The sequence below is a fragment of the Cervus elaphus genome, chromosome 20 (assembly GCF_910594005.1).
Source record: "Cervus elaphus chromosome 20, mCerEla1.1, whole genome shotgun sequence".
Lineage (NCBI taxonomy): Eukaryota > Metazoa > Chordata > Mammalia > Artiodactyla > Cervidae > Cervus > Cervus elaphus.
In genome coordinates, this window is record NC_057834.1 from 43,593,325 (window position 1) to 43,607,949 (window position 14,625).

A 14,625-nucleotide genomic window follows, 5' to 3' on the forward strand; every position below is an offset into this window, starting at 1 on the left:
CTGCTCTCCACCCCCCGAGGTGAACAGCTTTGTTCCTAAAAGACAGTAAGAGACCTTAGACTTCTGCTGTCATGTGGTGCAGGAATCCACTCCTCTGAGGCAACGTCAAATCTCTGCTCTCAAATCTTGGGGCCGGGGGATGGGTGGAAGGGAGAGGCTCTGTTCTGCCTTCCACTGGTTCAGTGCTGCCGTAAGCTTCAATTCCGAGAACCTTGAGCTGAATAACTTCTCAAATAACTAAACAGAGCTCAGGCCTGTGCACCTCAGGATGTCTCCAGGAAGAATCAGTCTCCTGCTGTGGAGTGGAGAAAAGTACTGACAAGACCGAGTGGTCAGGTAGTGACCTAGATTACGGTGGCCCACGAACCCCGGTCCATTCATCCTCTTCCCCCCGCTGTTCCTTCGGGCAGGTCAAACCCACTAGACTGTCTTAACTGCATGCCCGGCCGGAGACATAAGATCCTTCTCAATCCTTTGGTCTATTCCAGCACAAAGCTAGTGGTACTTGTCTGAGTTGGGTTGGTATTTGAAAGGAGCAAGGTCAAGGACTTAAAATACCAGGCAAAATCGTTCAGGCTTGCGCGGGAATCATGAGAGTGGGGTAAGGGGATGAATAGCATCCGCTAATATTTTCCCTGAGGGAAGGCCTGGCATAACTGACATTCAACCTGCAGCCAGGGTCAGAAATGCCGCACTTTACGCCGCAGAAATGGGCCTGGACCGAGGAGACGATTTCCCTCCCTCCCAAGCGGGAGATCCACGCCGGCGGGAGGGGCACTTTCCGGCGCGGGAGAGGTCAGATCTGCGCCCGGCTCTCAGCTGCCTAAAGAGCCAGCCCGGCCCACTCTAGCCCGCGAATCCTGAGTCACTCCGCCTCGTTTCAACTCGCCTCCCCGGCCCCCACCCACGCTCCCGGGACAAATTCCAATTCTGGGCTACAACCCAGCTCCAAGACTCCCCAGAAGAGCACGAACCTACCGGACGTCTTGGGAGCGCCCAAGGAAGCGGCGGCAACCCGCCAGCCGAGACAAGCACACTGACCCAACTCTGAAGTTACTGACACCCGGGAAGGCAGCAGCAATCAGGGGTTTAGACCGTACAACTGGCCTCTAGCCTGTTTATCTGTTGGGAGTCCAGTGCTTGGCGCGCTCTAAGGTCCTCCCGTCTTGAGCGCGCCCTACGCTCGCGGAGTATGCGAAGGCCTGCCAAGAGAGGGCGGACAAGCGACACAGCCTCTTTCAAGTGTAGTCGTGGGTGGCTCTGAAAAGAGCCTTTGGATTTGATGGAACCTCGAGCCGAGCGCACACTTCTTAAGCCCGCTCCCCGCGGATGCGGCGAGCCAGCTGGATGTCTTTGGGCATGATGGTCACGCGCTTGGCGTGGATGGCGCACAGGTTCGTGTCTTCAAACAGCCCCACCAGGTAGGCCTCGCTCGCCTCCTGCAGCGCCATCACGGCCGAGCTCTGGAAGCGCAGGTCCGTCTTGAAGTCCTGCGCGATCTCGCGCACCAGCCGCTGGAACGGCAGCTTGCGGATCAGCAGCTCGGTCGACTTCTGGTAGCGCCGGATCTCCCGCAGGGCCACGGTACCCGGCCGGTAGCGGTGCGGCTTCTTGACGCCGCCCGTGGCCGGCGCGCTCTTGCGAGCCGCCTTGGTGGCCAGCTGCTTCCGCGGGGCCTTGCCACCGGTCGACTTGCGGGCAGTCTGCTTCGTACGAGCCATAGCGAACCAAGACGCGAACTTACGGGAGCAGCGCCGAGCAGGGAGAGTAGCCAGGGGTGCGGCCGCTGCAGCAGTCTTTATAGGCACAGTCTTTTCCCAGTTGGGCGGGACAATACTTGAAAGTCCCGCGCTGGCTATCCATTGGCTGGGGCGTCATCCTCTTTGGCGCCACTGATTGGCTTGGGCCGGCCCCTCCCTACGCCGCCCCGCCGCCCCACCCCCCGGCCCATCCGCCTCCCTTTCTACTTTCCAGTTTGTCTAGTTTTTCCCCTCCTCGGTTTTCATTAATTTCAGGGTGAGAGTCGTCATATTTGAGAGCAGCTGTGACAATGTTCCTTCTCAGTCCCTTAGAACACACTACCTGCGATACCCTCTTCTTTTCTACGCTAACTCCCAAAATGAAGCTCGACCTTCTGTTTGCAGCACCCCCGCCCCCAGCACCCTGAACGCATTGTTACTTTTTCCAGAGGTCCCCTGGCCTGGCTGGCTGGACGGACGGATCTTGTTTTCCGCCTTTCGGTGCTTCAAAGGTCGGAAAGTTATCTCCCCCGCGGCAGGGCGCGAGATCCCGTTTCCAAAAGCCGAACTGGGGACCTGTACCTCCACCGCTAAGGCATCTTTATCCCTTTAAGACAGTAGACTAAAGTCAAAAGCCCAACCGCCATCCTTTTCAAACCTGCCCGCTTCCTTAACAGACCGGGGTGTCCCAGATGTATGCGTGTGTGACGGAACATCCCGCTGGTACGTGGACCGCAAGTTGGGCAAAGGCCTGGGGAACAAGTGGTGTCGAGCACTAGACATCCGACTCCAAATACAAGCCATCGCGGAGCACTTAGAACTGAAGCGACCGTGGCGCGCTCAAGTCTCCTACCTTCACCTGGCTTAAGCCCTAGGTTTTACGATCGACCACAGCCCAGGCTGGGCTTCCCCGTTTACTAGCGACATGGTTGGAATCGAGAAGTTACTGTTAACAACTCTTTATTTGAAAGCGTGGGTGGCTCTGAAAAGAGCCTTTTGATTTTACAGATGCCTCTTCGGCAGGAGCGCTAGGTAGGGCTTCCGGAGACCGGCCTCACTTGCCCTTTGCCTTGTGGTGGCTCTCGGTCTTCTTCGGGAGCAACACGGCCTGGATGTTGGGCAACACGCCGCCCTGGGCGATGGTGACCTTGCCCAACAGCTTGTTCAGCTCCTCGTCGTTGCGGATGGCCAGCTGCAGGTGACGAGGGATGATGCGCGTCTTCTTGTTGTCTCGCGCCGCATTACCCGCCAGCTCCAGGATTTCGGCGGTCAGGTACTCCAGGACCGCCGCCATGTAGACGGGCGCGCCGGCCCCCACGCGCTCAGCGTAGTTGCCCTTGCGCAGCAGACGGTGCACCCGCCCTACCGGGAACTGCAAGCCTGCGCGGGACGAGCGCGACTTGGCCTTGGCACGGGCCTTGCCGCCTTGCTTGCCACGACCAGACATGACAGCGTCACCAACTAACAGATGCTCCCGCCAAACGCCCGACACAGTCGCCCTCCACGGCCTCGCTTCACCCTTTTATAGGCAGAACGGCGATTGTCTACGAAGCGCTTTGATTGGCCACAGCACATCCTCGGCCTCGTGACCAATAGGATAGCGCAGTCAGAATCCACTCATTTACATAACCTCGTCTCCCTCGCGAGAGAGCCACTGAAAACTCGCCAATCGCAACGGGGCGTGATCAGAACCTTAATTTGCCTGCAGCCTCTACAAGTACCGAGTCGCTGCTGGGCAGCCCGGGTGCTGCCTGTTTCCGCTAGGTTCTGCAGCTTGTGCTTGCCGTGATGCCTGAGCCGGCAAAATCCGCTCCCGCGCCCAAAAGGGGCTCCAAGAAAGCCGTCACTAAAGCCCAGAAAAAGGACGGCAAGAAGCGCAAGCGCAGCCGCAAGGAGAGCTATTCCATCTACGTGTACAAGGTGCTGAAGCAGGTGCACCCGGACACCGGCATCTCGTCCAAGGCCATGGGCATCATGAACTCGTTTGTCAACGACATCTTCGAGCGCATCGCGGGCGAAGCGTCGCGCTTGGCCCATTACAACAAGCGCTCGACCATCACGTCCCGGGAGATCCAGACGGCCGTGCGCCTGCTGCTGCCCGGCGAGCTGGCGAAGCACGCCGTGTCCGAGGGCACCAAGGCGGTCACCAAGTACACCAGCTCCAAGTGAGTCCCTGCCGGGACGCGGCGCTCGCACGAGTCGCCCAGCCACTTGACGTTCTAAAGGTTCTTTTCAGAGCCACCCACCTTCTCAGGGGAAGAAGCTGTCATCTTTTTACTTCATTTTTGTTGTCTGTTACGGTACTTTTTTGTACCGCCGATTCTTTTTCTAGTAAGAACTGGCCTTTCTCTTAGGTTGAAGAGGAAGAACTCCGGATAGGACCGAGTTTTGTCGATCGGTCCAGAACTAGCTAGAGGAATCAATCGTTCACTCATACAAGTAACTTACCTTTTCCAGTGAAACCGTGCGAGATGGGTGGTCAGTGTAAATCTACTAACTAGGGGGAGGGGCTGGTGGAGTTAAGCATTAGTTACTTTACAGTAGATCGAGTGGGTCAACTCTTGAGCTCAAAAACCAAATTTAATGTTACTTTAAAAAGCGATATTTTGATACCATGCCCCAGCATGAATAGAAAACTGACAGTGCACCTGGTTATCTTGATTCCGTGTGTCCACTGAAAAATGCACAACCTGGGTTACTAATTGTGTTTTATTCAGTAATTTGTTGTGGACAACAACAAAAGTCCCCGTAGATGGACTTCCCTCGTGGTTTAGATGGTCAAGAATCCGCCTGCAGGGCAGGAGACCTGGGTTTGATTGCCTGGGTTGGGAAGATCCCCTGGAGAAGGGAATGGCTACCCACTCCGGTATTCTTTCTTACGGAATGCTATGGACAGAGGAGGCTGGCAGACTCCAGCCCACGGGGTGGCAAAGGCTCAGACACAACTGAGCAACTAACACTCCTAAGCCCGGGAGACAGCCTTTCAAATAGCGAGCACTGAGGGGCTGTTTGGAGGAGGTAAGGGAGGAACCAGAATATATAGCAGTTTTGCAAAAACAAACCAGGTAGTTGAATATTCATCAGAAACTTCAGCTAAAGAAAAAACCTCAATGAATTTAGCAGTTCTTTATTATGTGTATGGAAAGTTGGAAGAGCAGGCTGACTGACATCATTCCTTGATACACACTTTCACTATCTAGGACCAGTATCCTGTTTTTCTCCATCCTGAATCCCAGGATGACTAGGGTGGCTGCAGTGGCTGATGGCTTGATGGCCACATCCTTTGATTACAGACATGGCAGGTGACATTTTTCATCCATAGTTCACGTAAGTTTTAATCTACACACACTTCTTGTCTCACTTTGCCGTTCCTTTCAGATGCCTACACTGAAGTCAAGATTTTGCCCAAATTCTAGATATTAAGCAATACTGTCAGAATAAGGTAATACAAAAGTCACTGTTACCCATAGTAATTCCCCCCTGCCCCCCCCCCCCCCATAAGATGTTGATACCAACACAATTCCCTATAGTTGTAGTTTTGCTATTTTATAATTTGGGTAAAGAAGCAAGAAGGAAAGAGGCTTTAGAGTCCTGGATTTCAAGAACCTGGGCCTGCCAATCCTAAAATGTGCTCCAGACAGAGACTTTATCCAGCAGCTTTTTTGTTGTTGTTAAACCTACTTAGCCTTAAAAATACTTGCCCCTTCCCTGGAACCATTCCCTCCTCTGAAGACAGAGACACCAAAAATGAGAGAATAAAGGCCCTCATCTTTTTTTTAGACTAGATGGTTAAAAAGCAGTGTTTCCTAAAAACAGTTCAAAGGCCATTAGATCTTTAATTTATCTACTACCCATCAAATCCTACATACTTCCACTGAATCCAAATCTCCAGGCCTTGGTGGGGGGGGTCAGGGGTGGGGGGGCAAGGATGAACAGTCTACGGAACACGTCAAGTAATTCAAATGTTTGATAATCACTGACAGATTAGTTAGGAGATTCCCATATTGCTTGGGAAGAACTTGTCCAGTTTGCAGTTCCCGTCCAGTTTGCAGTTCCCACCCTAGACATTTTCTTTTTTCCTAATTGTCCTTTCCCAGAATTGTTTGTAAAGCGACATGCACAACTAGTTTCATTTATTCCCTCATTAATACAGAGTACCAAATATGGCATAGAACTTAACATTTTCTGCCTTTACTAGGGTTTAAAAACACATTTTAAGGAGGTCAAATGAGAACAGAAGATAAAGTACTGCAAGGTATAAAGCTGAAACTTCCTGGGGGGCCGGGCATGTTAAGCACACTGCAAGCACCCTTTTGTTCATTTGTTCTTATGTGTGTACATAAAATCCCAAATACTGTCTTCCATCCAGCATGATTTTCATTACCTCTCATCTGTCCCACCCAATCAAAAGCAGGTAACTGGTGTCCTAGTTATTGTACTAAATCCCTACTTTCTTCCATCCCAGAAAACATTTCCTTGCTTTTGACCTGCCTTGCTTGGATCTACTGAGAGATGAGGCAGGTTGCCTGGAGCTTGAAAAGTTCAGGTAAAGCACGGCAATGTGGAGGAAAGACAGAAAGATGATAGGGGAAAGTTTGAGTTTACAGGATAAAAATAAAACAAAAATCTTCTAAGAGGCATGCAGGATGTTGGGTAGATAACCTAATTATAAGTGGGTGAGATAATGGTCAGTATTTGGTTCTGAGGACTCAAAATATGAATAGGAAAGCAGAATACAACTGGTCTGAAACATGGAGAAATCCAAGACCCAGTGCAACTTTATTACCCATCAATCGATAGTTCCCTTTAGCACCAGCATGACACTTAACAAGTGTGAAAGCAAAACTGACACATTGTCTAGGTTCCTTTATGAGTATTTGTGCATATCACGTCTCACAGTATGGGAGAGGGAAAACATTCATACTGAGATAAATATTAATAAAACAAGCGATAAAATAGCAATAAACAGAAAACGTCCCTGTCTACATAAAACTACATTCTAGTTGATGGATGCTGAGAATAAGCGAAAGAAGGAAAAGTATAATAGTATATTTAGGAGGTGATCTGTACAGCAGAATATTGAGTTTGGATGACAGATCTGATCAGTTAATATTTGAACAGAGGCCTGAATGAAAAAAAGTGAGCCATAGAGTAACTTAGAGAGGTGTATTCTCAGAACAAAGGCCCTGAGGTAGGTATAAGTCTGAGAAGTTCAAAGAATAAGCAAGGCCACTGAGGCTAAAGCACAGTGAGCAAAGGAAAGATGTGCAGGGAGATAGGATCAGAAAGGTAGTTGAGGGTCAGATCGTGTGTGCCATTGAGAGGCCTCCCAGGCCATTGGGAAGATTTTGTCTTTAATTTGGAGTTAAGTTGGAGTGCCTTTGGAGAGAGTTCCATCATGAGAGAGTTCCATGACATTATTTGACTCATGCTAAAGCTCACCCCAGGATACTATGTTGAAAAACAGACTAGAGGAGAGCGAGAGTAGAGGCAGGAAGGATATCAAAGAGGCTACAGTAACAGCTCAGGAGAGAGATGGGTGGTAGCCATGGAGATAGTGAGAAGCAGTCAAGATATATATATTTTTTTCATTTATTATTATTCATGAGAGTGGTAATTTTTTTTTTCATTTATTTTTATTCATGAGAGTGGTAATCTTTCTTTACTTCTTTCATTCAAGATATATTTTAAATGAAATTGATGAATTGTATGTAGGTTATGACTGAGAGAGAGGAGTCAAGGATTAATTGCAGGTTCTTGGACTGAGCACTTGGAAAGAGCTGCAACTTACTGATAAAAGGGGCAAGTAGGTTTGGAGGGGGAAAGCCTGGAGTAATATCTTGGGCAAAATGTTGAGATTCCTGGTTGCTATCCAAGGGGCAATATCAAATAAGAAATACCAAATTCCCAAGTTGGGAATATGAAATATGAGAATCTGGAGTTCAGGGAAGAGGAAGGGGTAGATTCTAAACTCCCACTTCTTGCTCATTTATAGTGTTCTACCCTTTCTTTCCTGGAGTAGGAAATGGCAACCCACTCCACTGTTCTTGCCTGGAGAACGCCCTTGGACAGGAGCCTGGCAGGCTATAGTCCATGGGGTCTCAAGGAGTCAGACATGACTGACCAGCTAAGCAGAGCACCCTTTCTTTCGGGATGCTTTTAGAATCAACGTAACATGTCTAGATACATTTTTTCCCTTCACATCTAACTTTGGTCTCAGTATTTCACTAAAACTTGGGCGTATTTGGGAGCCCTATTCCACCTACCCCAGCTGCTGACTGTTGTTATGGATTGAACTGTGTCTCCCTAAAAGATACCCTGGAGTCTTAACTCCCTGGTGCCTTAGAACGTGGCCTAATTTGAAAATGGGATCTTTGTAGATGTAATCAGTTAATAAGGTCCTTAAAGTGAAGTCGCTCAGTCGTGTCCAACTCTTTGAGACCCTGGGGACTGTAGCCCGCCAGGCTCCTCTGTCCATGGGATTCTCCAGGCAAGAATACTGGAGTGGGTTGCCATTTCCTTCTCCAGGGGATCTTCCCAACCCAGGGATCGAACCCGGGTCTCCTGCATTGCAGGCAGACACTTTATCCTCTGAGCCACCAGGGAAGCGGGGTCTAATCCAATATGACTGATGTCCTTGAAATGTAGAAATGCACAAGAAGAAAACTGAGACAAATGGGGTTACGCTCTTGTAAACCAAAAGATACCTGGGGCTACCAGAAGCTGAAAGACAAGGAAGGATCCTGGCCAAGAGGGAACAGGGCCCCGCCAACGTGTTGACTTTAAACTTCAGAATGATGACTGAGTACATTTCTGTTGTTTCAAGCCACTCAGTTTTGTGGGGCTTTGTTACGGCAGTCCTAAGAAACCAATGCAAACTAAAAGTTTTAGTAGTAGAACTATATTATTTAATTTTAAATAAAATTTTACATTTTTAAAAATTCCTAGACATTCCTTCTTAACGTTAGTATTAATCTCTGGCCTGGTCAAATAGTGGTTTTAAAACTGGGACATTTAGTATAAATGTATAGTTCTATTTTCCCTTATCTGCCTCATTTGGCCTCTCTGAGACCTTCCAACATAAAAGGTCTGTTGTCTTTCCTTTTGTTCTGGGGAACTATTTATTACTATTTCTCAAATGGTTCAAGATCCCAGCTAGTTTAAATAGTATGTTGTACAAACTGGCTTCACGGGATGTCCAAAAGTACAGCAGGGCTCAGAGGGTGGCTGAACTCCGTGAACGGCTCAGCTCTCCAGTTCTCCCCCTCAGCAGTTGCGCTCCTGAGTGCTGTCTCCAGTTGTTCTCGCCTTCATACCCACATGACCTTCCATCTTGCTGCTGCCTCTTGAAAGCTAAGGACTTTCTTATCTTTAACAAAAGATAAGAGCAATCTACATCCCCCTACTCCAGGGTACCTCTGGGCCACTATCTTATCTGCAGTGGCATTAGATTAGAAATACAGTGCAAAATGAATGTAATGCACTTGAATCATCCCCAAACCATCCCCCCTCCACCACTGGTCTGTGGAAAGATTTTTTGTCTTCCACGAAATTGGTCTCTGGTGCTAAAAAGGTTGGGGAACCCCTGCCCTACTCAGTCCAGTTGCTGAAATGTTTGTGCTAACCAAACTGGTCTACATTTTTTGAGCTAATCAGTGTGGAAACTGGTTGGGACTATGGTTAAACGAATCAGGCCAAGGTTAAGGACTGAGATAAGATCTCTTTTGGGGGGAACACACACTGGCAGTGATTCTCAAACCTGACTGCTCATTGGAGTCACCTGGGGAGCTTTTTAAAAATTCTAATGGGTGAAAGTGAAAGTTGCTCAGTCATGTCCCACTTTTGCGACCCCATGGACTATACAGTCCATGGAATTCTCTAGGCCAGAATACTGGAGTAGGTAGCCTTTCCCTTCTCCAGAGCTCCCAACGCAGGGATCGAACCCAGGTCTCTCACATTGCTGGTGGATTCTTTACCAGCTGAGCCGCAAGGGAAGACCTAAGTGAAGTGAAAGACGCTCAGTCGTGTGCGACTCTTTGTGACTATACAGACCACGGAATTCTCCAGGCCAGAGTACTCGAGTGGGTAGCCTTTCCCTTCTCTAGGGGATCTTCCCAACTAATGGATGGCTATATTCTAAATCACTTAAGTCAGAATTTCTGGGGATAGCACCAAAGACATCAGTGTTTCTAAGAGTCCTCCAGGTACAATGGGCAGTTGTTTTTGCCAAAAGTTTTCACTTTTGTCTCAGGTTCAAAGGATTTGTTAACAAAAAATTAGAGAACTATCTAGCTTGCTTTCTATTTTTCCTTACATTTAATGTTAGCATATTGAAAGAGCAGAGGATACACCCCCAAATTGGGTTTTGACCAACATCCAGACTTAGTCAGCGCTGGGAAGTCCTGTGTCACAGAACATCTGGAGTCCCAGTTGGGAAAAGGTCCCAGGCAGTGTGTCCACTCCGTGGGTGAGACTGCAGTTCGGGGTTCCCACTTACAATCCCAGGACAGATATCATCATCAATCTGTGACCAAATTGCAAGCCTGGTTTCATGTTAATGCTCTTTGTTTGCTTATTTAACTTATATGCAGAGGACATCATGTGAAATGGGTCCAGGTTGGAATGGGTCCATCCATCCAGGCTGGATGAAGCACAGGCTGGAATCAAGATTGCCAGGAGACAGACAAATGGCTAAGAAAGTTGTGGTACATAGACGCAATGGAATATTTCTCAGCTATAAAAAAAAATAGTGCATTTGAGTTGGTTCTAATGAGGTGGATGAAACCGGAGCCCACCCATTACACAGAATGAAGTCAGAAAGAAAAACACCAATACAGCATATTAATGCATGTCTGAGTGTTTGCGAGCCCATGGACTATACAGACTATACATGGAATTCTCCAGGCCAGAATACTTTAGTTAGTAGCCTTCTCCAGGGCATCTTCCCAATCCAGGGATCAAACCCAGATCTCCTACATTGCAGGCAGATTCTTTACCAGCTGAGCCACAAGGGAAGCCCAGCAATACTGGTAATACTCTGAGGGTAGCTTGATCCCTTCTCTGGGAGATCTTCCTGACCCAGGAATCAAACCACAGTCTCCTGTTTTGCAGGCGGAGCTTTACCCAACTGAGCTCTCAGGGGAGCCCAGTATTGTGGAGGTGGTGAGAGATGATGGGATTGAGATTATATTTGGGAGGTAGAAGTGACAGGTCTGTTTGAAGAGTAGGATTTGGATAGAAGCAAAACCCCTAAGTTTTTGTCTTGAGCAACTGGGTGGTTGCTCAAGTGGTGCTGTTGATTTGGTAGATTGAAGGGAGATCCAGAATTCTTTTTTTTTTTAATTTAATTTTTTATTGAAGTGAACATAGTTGATTTACAATGTTTGAGATCCAGAATTCTGATTTAAGTTTGAGAAGGTTTTTGATATTCATTTGGATATATGGTGTTGGCAGTGTGAGAGAGACATCTAGGGCTCCGTGAAGAAAACATAAACTTGCCTTTAAGAGTACCTATTTTTGACTGGGAAAAAAGTGCACAACCTGAAAGTTGAGAATTATATTTTATTTGGCAGACTTAGCTGAGGACTTAAACTTCTCAGCTCTGAGGAACTGTTCTAAAGGGGCAAGCGAGGAGTCAGGATATATAGGAGTTTTTGTTGAAGGAATACATGGGTATACATGGGCATATATCCTTGGGGCTTTTCTGGTGTGTCTGATGGTAAAGAATCTGCCTGCAATGCAGGAGACCCCGGGTTCGACCCATGATTCAGCAAGATCCCCTGGAGAAAGGAATGCCTAACCACCCCCGTATACTTGCCTGGAGAATTCCATGGGCAGAGGAATCTGGCGGGCTCAGTCCATAGCATTACAAAGAGCTGGAAACGACTGAGTGACTAACACTAAGGCTTAACTATTGTAGGGACATTATCTTGTTTTGCTCTGTCCTGAATTCCCTCAGGTTGCACTAAAGGGACAGCTGCTGAGGCTGATGACTTTTTGGCCACAACATCCTTTGTTTACTGAAATGGCAGGTTACAGTCTTTGTGCATGCTGTAAATACAGCAATGGAGATGAAGGCTATCACCTCAAAGTATTCTTCTTTAAAAAATTATTTGGCTGCCAAGGGTCTTAGTTGTGGCATGCAGGATCTTTTGTTGTGGCACTCAAACTCTTAGTTGAAAGTATTCTTGTAGACTTTCATTTCTTCTTATGTGTTTCCTTAAAGTATTGTTCAAGACTTGATTTCTTATATTATGAAGTATAACTTAGTCAATAATATACATTATAGGCCTGTCAACTACTATGTAGCATTTTTCTTCTGTTTCTCTAGTTGCATGCTGATTTTCATTAAGGAACTCACCTAATCCCTTATGTATGTAGTTCCCAAATTTGACTGCTGTTACAGAAATAAAATAGAAGTAGTCTTCTTCAGGCTTCAGAGGCAAAAGAGCAGAGCAGCAGGCCTTTGATCTTGCTTCTAACCTGGCTGGACACTTCCCTGACTGGGAGTGACTGGAGGTGACTGCCTGCTATGAGTGCAAGACTTGCAGCACCTTAGATAAGATGGGGAAAGAATTTTGAGATTGTTGAGGGGGCCTGGCCAATCAAGCCCCAGACTTAACAACATTCCAACTTTTACAAGACAGAGTTTAGTTCAATTCAGTTCATTCGCTCAGTCCTGTCCGACTCTTTGTGACCCCATGGACTGCAGCACACCAACTCCTGGAGCTTGCTCAAATTCATCTCCATGCAACCATCTCATCCTCTGTTGTCCCCTTCTTCTGCCTTCAATCTTTCCTGGCGTCAGGGTCTTTTCAAATGAGTCAGTTCTTTGCATCAGGCGGCCAAAGTATTGGAGCTTCAGCATCAGTCCTTCCAATGAATATTCAGGACTGATCTCCTTTAGGATGGACTGGTTGGATCTCCTTGCAGTCCAAGGGACTCTCAAGAGTCTTCTCCAACATCACAGTTCAGAAGCATCACTTCTTCAGCGCTCACCTTTCTTTATAGTCCAACTCTCACATCCATACATGACTACTGGAAAAACCATAGCTTTGACTAGATGGACCTTTGTTGGCAAAGTAATGTCTCTACTTCTTAATATGCTGTGTAGGTTTGTCATAGCTTTTCTTCCAAGGAGCAAGTGTCTTTTAATTTCATGGTTGCAGTCACCTTCTGCAGTGATTTTGGAGCCCAAGAAAAGAAAGTTTGTCACTGATTTCACTCTTTGCCCATCTATTTCCCATGAAGTGATGGGACCGGATGCCATGATCTTCGTTTTTTGAATGTTGAGTTTTAAACCAGCTTTCTCACTCTTCCTCTTTTCACTTTTATCAAGAGCCTCTTTAGTTCTTCACTTTCTGCCATAAGAGTGATGTCAACTGGGTATCTGAGATTATCCCAGCAATCTTTTTTTTTAAATTAATTTATTTTAATTGGAGGCTAATTACTTTACAACATTGTGGTGGTTTTTGCCATACACTGACATGAATCAGCCACAGGTGTACATATGTCCCCCCATCCGGAACCCCCCTCCCAACCCCCTCCCCATCCCATCCCTCTGGGTTGGCCCAGTGAACTGGCTTTGCGTGCCCTACTTCATGCATCAAACTTGGACTGGTCATCCATTTCACATATGGGAATAACATGTTTCAAAGCTATTCTCTCAAATCATCCCACCCTCACCTCCGACTGAGTCCAAAAGTCTGTTCTTTACATCTGTATCTCTTTTGCATATAGGGTGCCATTACCATCTTTCTAAATCCCATATATATGCGTTAATATGCTGTATTGGTGATTTTCTTTCTGAAATGGGTGGGCTCCGGTTTCATCCACCTCATTAGAACCAACTCAAATGCACTATTTTTTTTTATAGCTGAGAAATATTCCATTGCGTCTATGTACCACAACTTTCTTAGCCATTTGTCTGTCTCCTGGCCATCTTGATTCCAGCTTGTGCTTCATCCAGCCTGGATGGATGGACCCATTCCAACCTGGACCCATTTCACATGATGTCCTCTGCATATAAGTTAAATAAGCAAACAAAGAGCATTAACATGAAACCAGGCTTGCAATTTGGTCACAGATTGATGATGATATCTGTCCTGGGATTGTAAGTGGGAACCCCGAACTGCAGTCTCACCCACGGAGTGGACACACTGCCTGGGACCTTTTCCCAACTGGGACTCCAGATGTTCTGTGACACAGGACTTCCCAGCGCTGACTAAGTCTGGATGTTGGTCAAAACCCAATTTGGGGGTGTATCCTCTGCTCTTTCAATATGCTAACATTAAATGTAAGGAAAAATAGAAAGCAAGCTAGATAGTTCTCTAATTTTTTGTTAACAAATCCTTTGAACCTGAGACAAAAGTGAAAACTTTTGGCAAAAACAACTGCCGATTGTACCTGGAGGACTCTTAGAAACACTGATGTCTTTGGTGCTATCCCCAGAAATTCTGACTTAAGTGATTTAGAATATAGCCATCCATTAGTTGGGAAGATCCCCTAGAGAAGGGAAAGGCTACCCACTCGAGTACTCTGGCCTGGAGAATTCCGTGGTCTGTATAGTCACAAAGAGTCGCACACGACTGAGCGTCTTTCACTTCACTTAGGTCTTCCCTTGCGGCTCAGCTGGTAAAGAATCCACCAGCAATGTGAGAGACCTGGGTTCGATCCCTGCGTTGGGAGCTCTGGAGAAGGGAAAGGCTACCTACTCCAGTATTCTGGCCTAGAGAATTCCATGGACTGTATAGTCCATGGGGTCGCAAAAGTGGGACATGACTGAGCAACTTTCACTTTCACCCATTAGAATTTTTAAAAAGCTCCCCAGGTGACTCCAATGAGCAGTCAGGTTTGAGAATCACTGCCAGTGTGTGTTCCCCCCAAA

At 47.2% G+C, this 14,625-nt stretch overlaps 3 protein-coding genes across 3 annotated transcripts; 1 reads left to right on the forward strand and 2 right to left on the reverse strand.

Moving 5' to 3' along the window:
• Nucleotides 1-1,246: 1,246 nt before the first annotated feature.
• LOC122677561 (histone H3) lies at nucleotides 1,247-1,822 on the reverse strand. The gene has a single exon (XM_043877694.1). The coding sequence runs from the start codon at nucleotides 1,719-1,721 to the stop codon at nucleotides 1,311-1,313; it is 411 nt and encodes a 136-aa protein (XP_043733629.1). The 5' UTR covers nucleotides 1,722-1,822; the 3' UTR covers nucleotides 1,247-1,310.
• Nucleotides 1,823-2,682: 860 nt separating this feature from the next.
• Nucleotides 2,683-3,258, reverse strand: LOC122677562 (histone H2A type 2-A). Its single transcript, XM_043877695.1, has one exon. The coding sequence runs from the start codon at nucleotides 3,184-3,186 to the stop codon at nucleotides 2,794-2,796; it is 393 nt and encodes a 130-aa protein (XP_043733630.1). The 5' UTR covers nucleotides 3,187-3,258; the 3' UTR covers nucleotides 2,683-2,793.
• Nucleotides 3,259-3,433: 175 nt separating this feature from the next.
• LOC122677563 (histone H2B type 2-E-like) lies at nucleotides 3,434-4,495 on the forward strand. Its single transcript, XM_043877696.1, has one exon. It carries the CDS (start codon nucleotides 3,528-3,530, stop codon nucleotides 3,906-3,908), a length of 381 nt encoding a protein of 126 aa, XP_043733631.1. The 5' UTR covers nucleotides 3,434-3,527; the 3' UTR covers nucleotides 3,909-4,495.
• Nucleotides 4,496-14,625: the final 10,130 nt, after the last annotated feature.

Bases quoted from the DNA above. Each gene is read 5' to 3' on its own strand.
- LOC122677561 (XM_043877694.1), bottom strand. From the start codon at position 1,721: ATGGCTCGTACGAAGCAGACTGCCCGCAAGTCGACCGGTGGCAAGGCC.
- LOC122677562 (XM_043877695.1), bottom strand. From the start codon at position 3,186: ATGTCTGGTCGTGGCAAGCAAGGCGGCAAGGCCCGTGCCAAGGCCAAG.
- LOC122677563 (XM_043877696.1), top strand. From the start codon at position 3,528: ATGCCTGAGCCGGCAAAATCCGCTCCCGCGCCCAAAAGGGGCTCCAAG.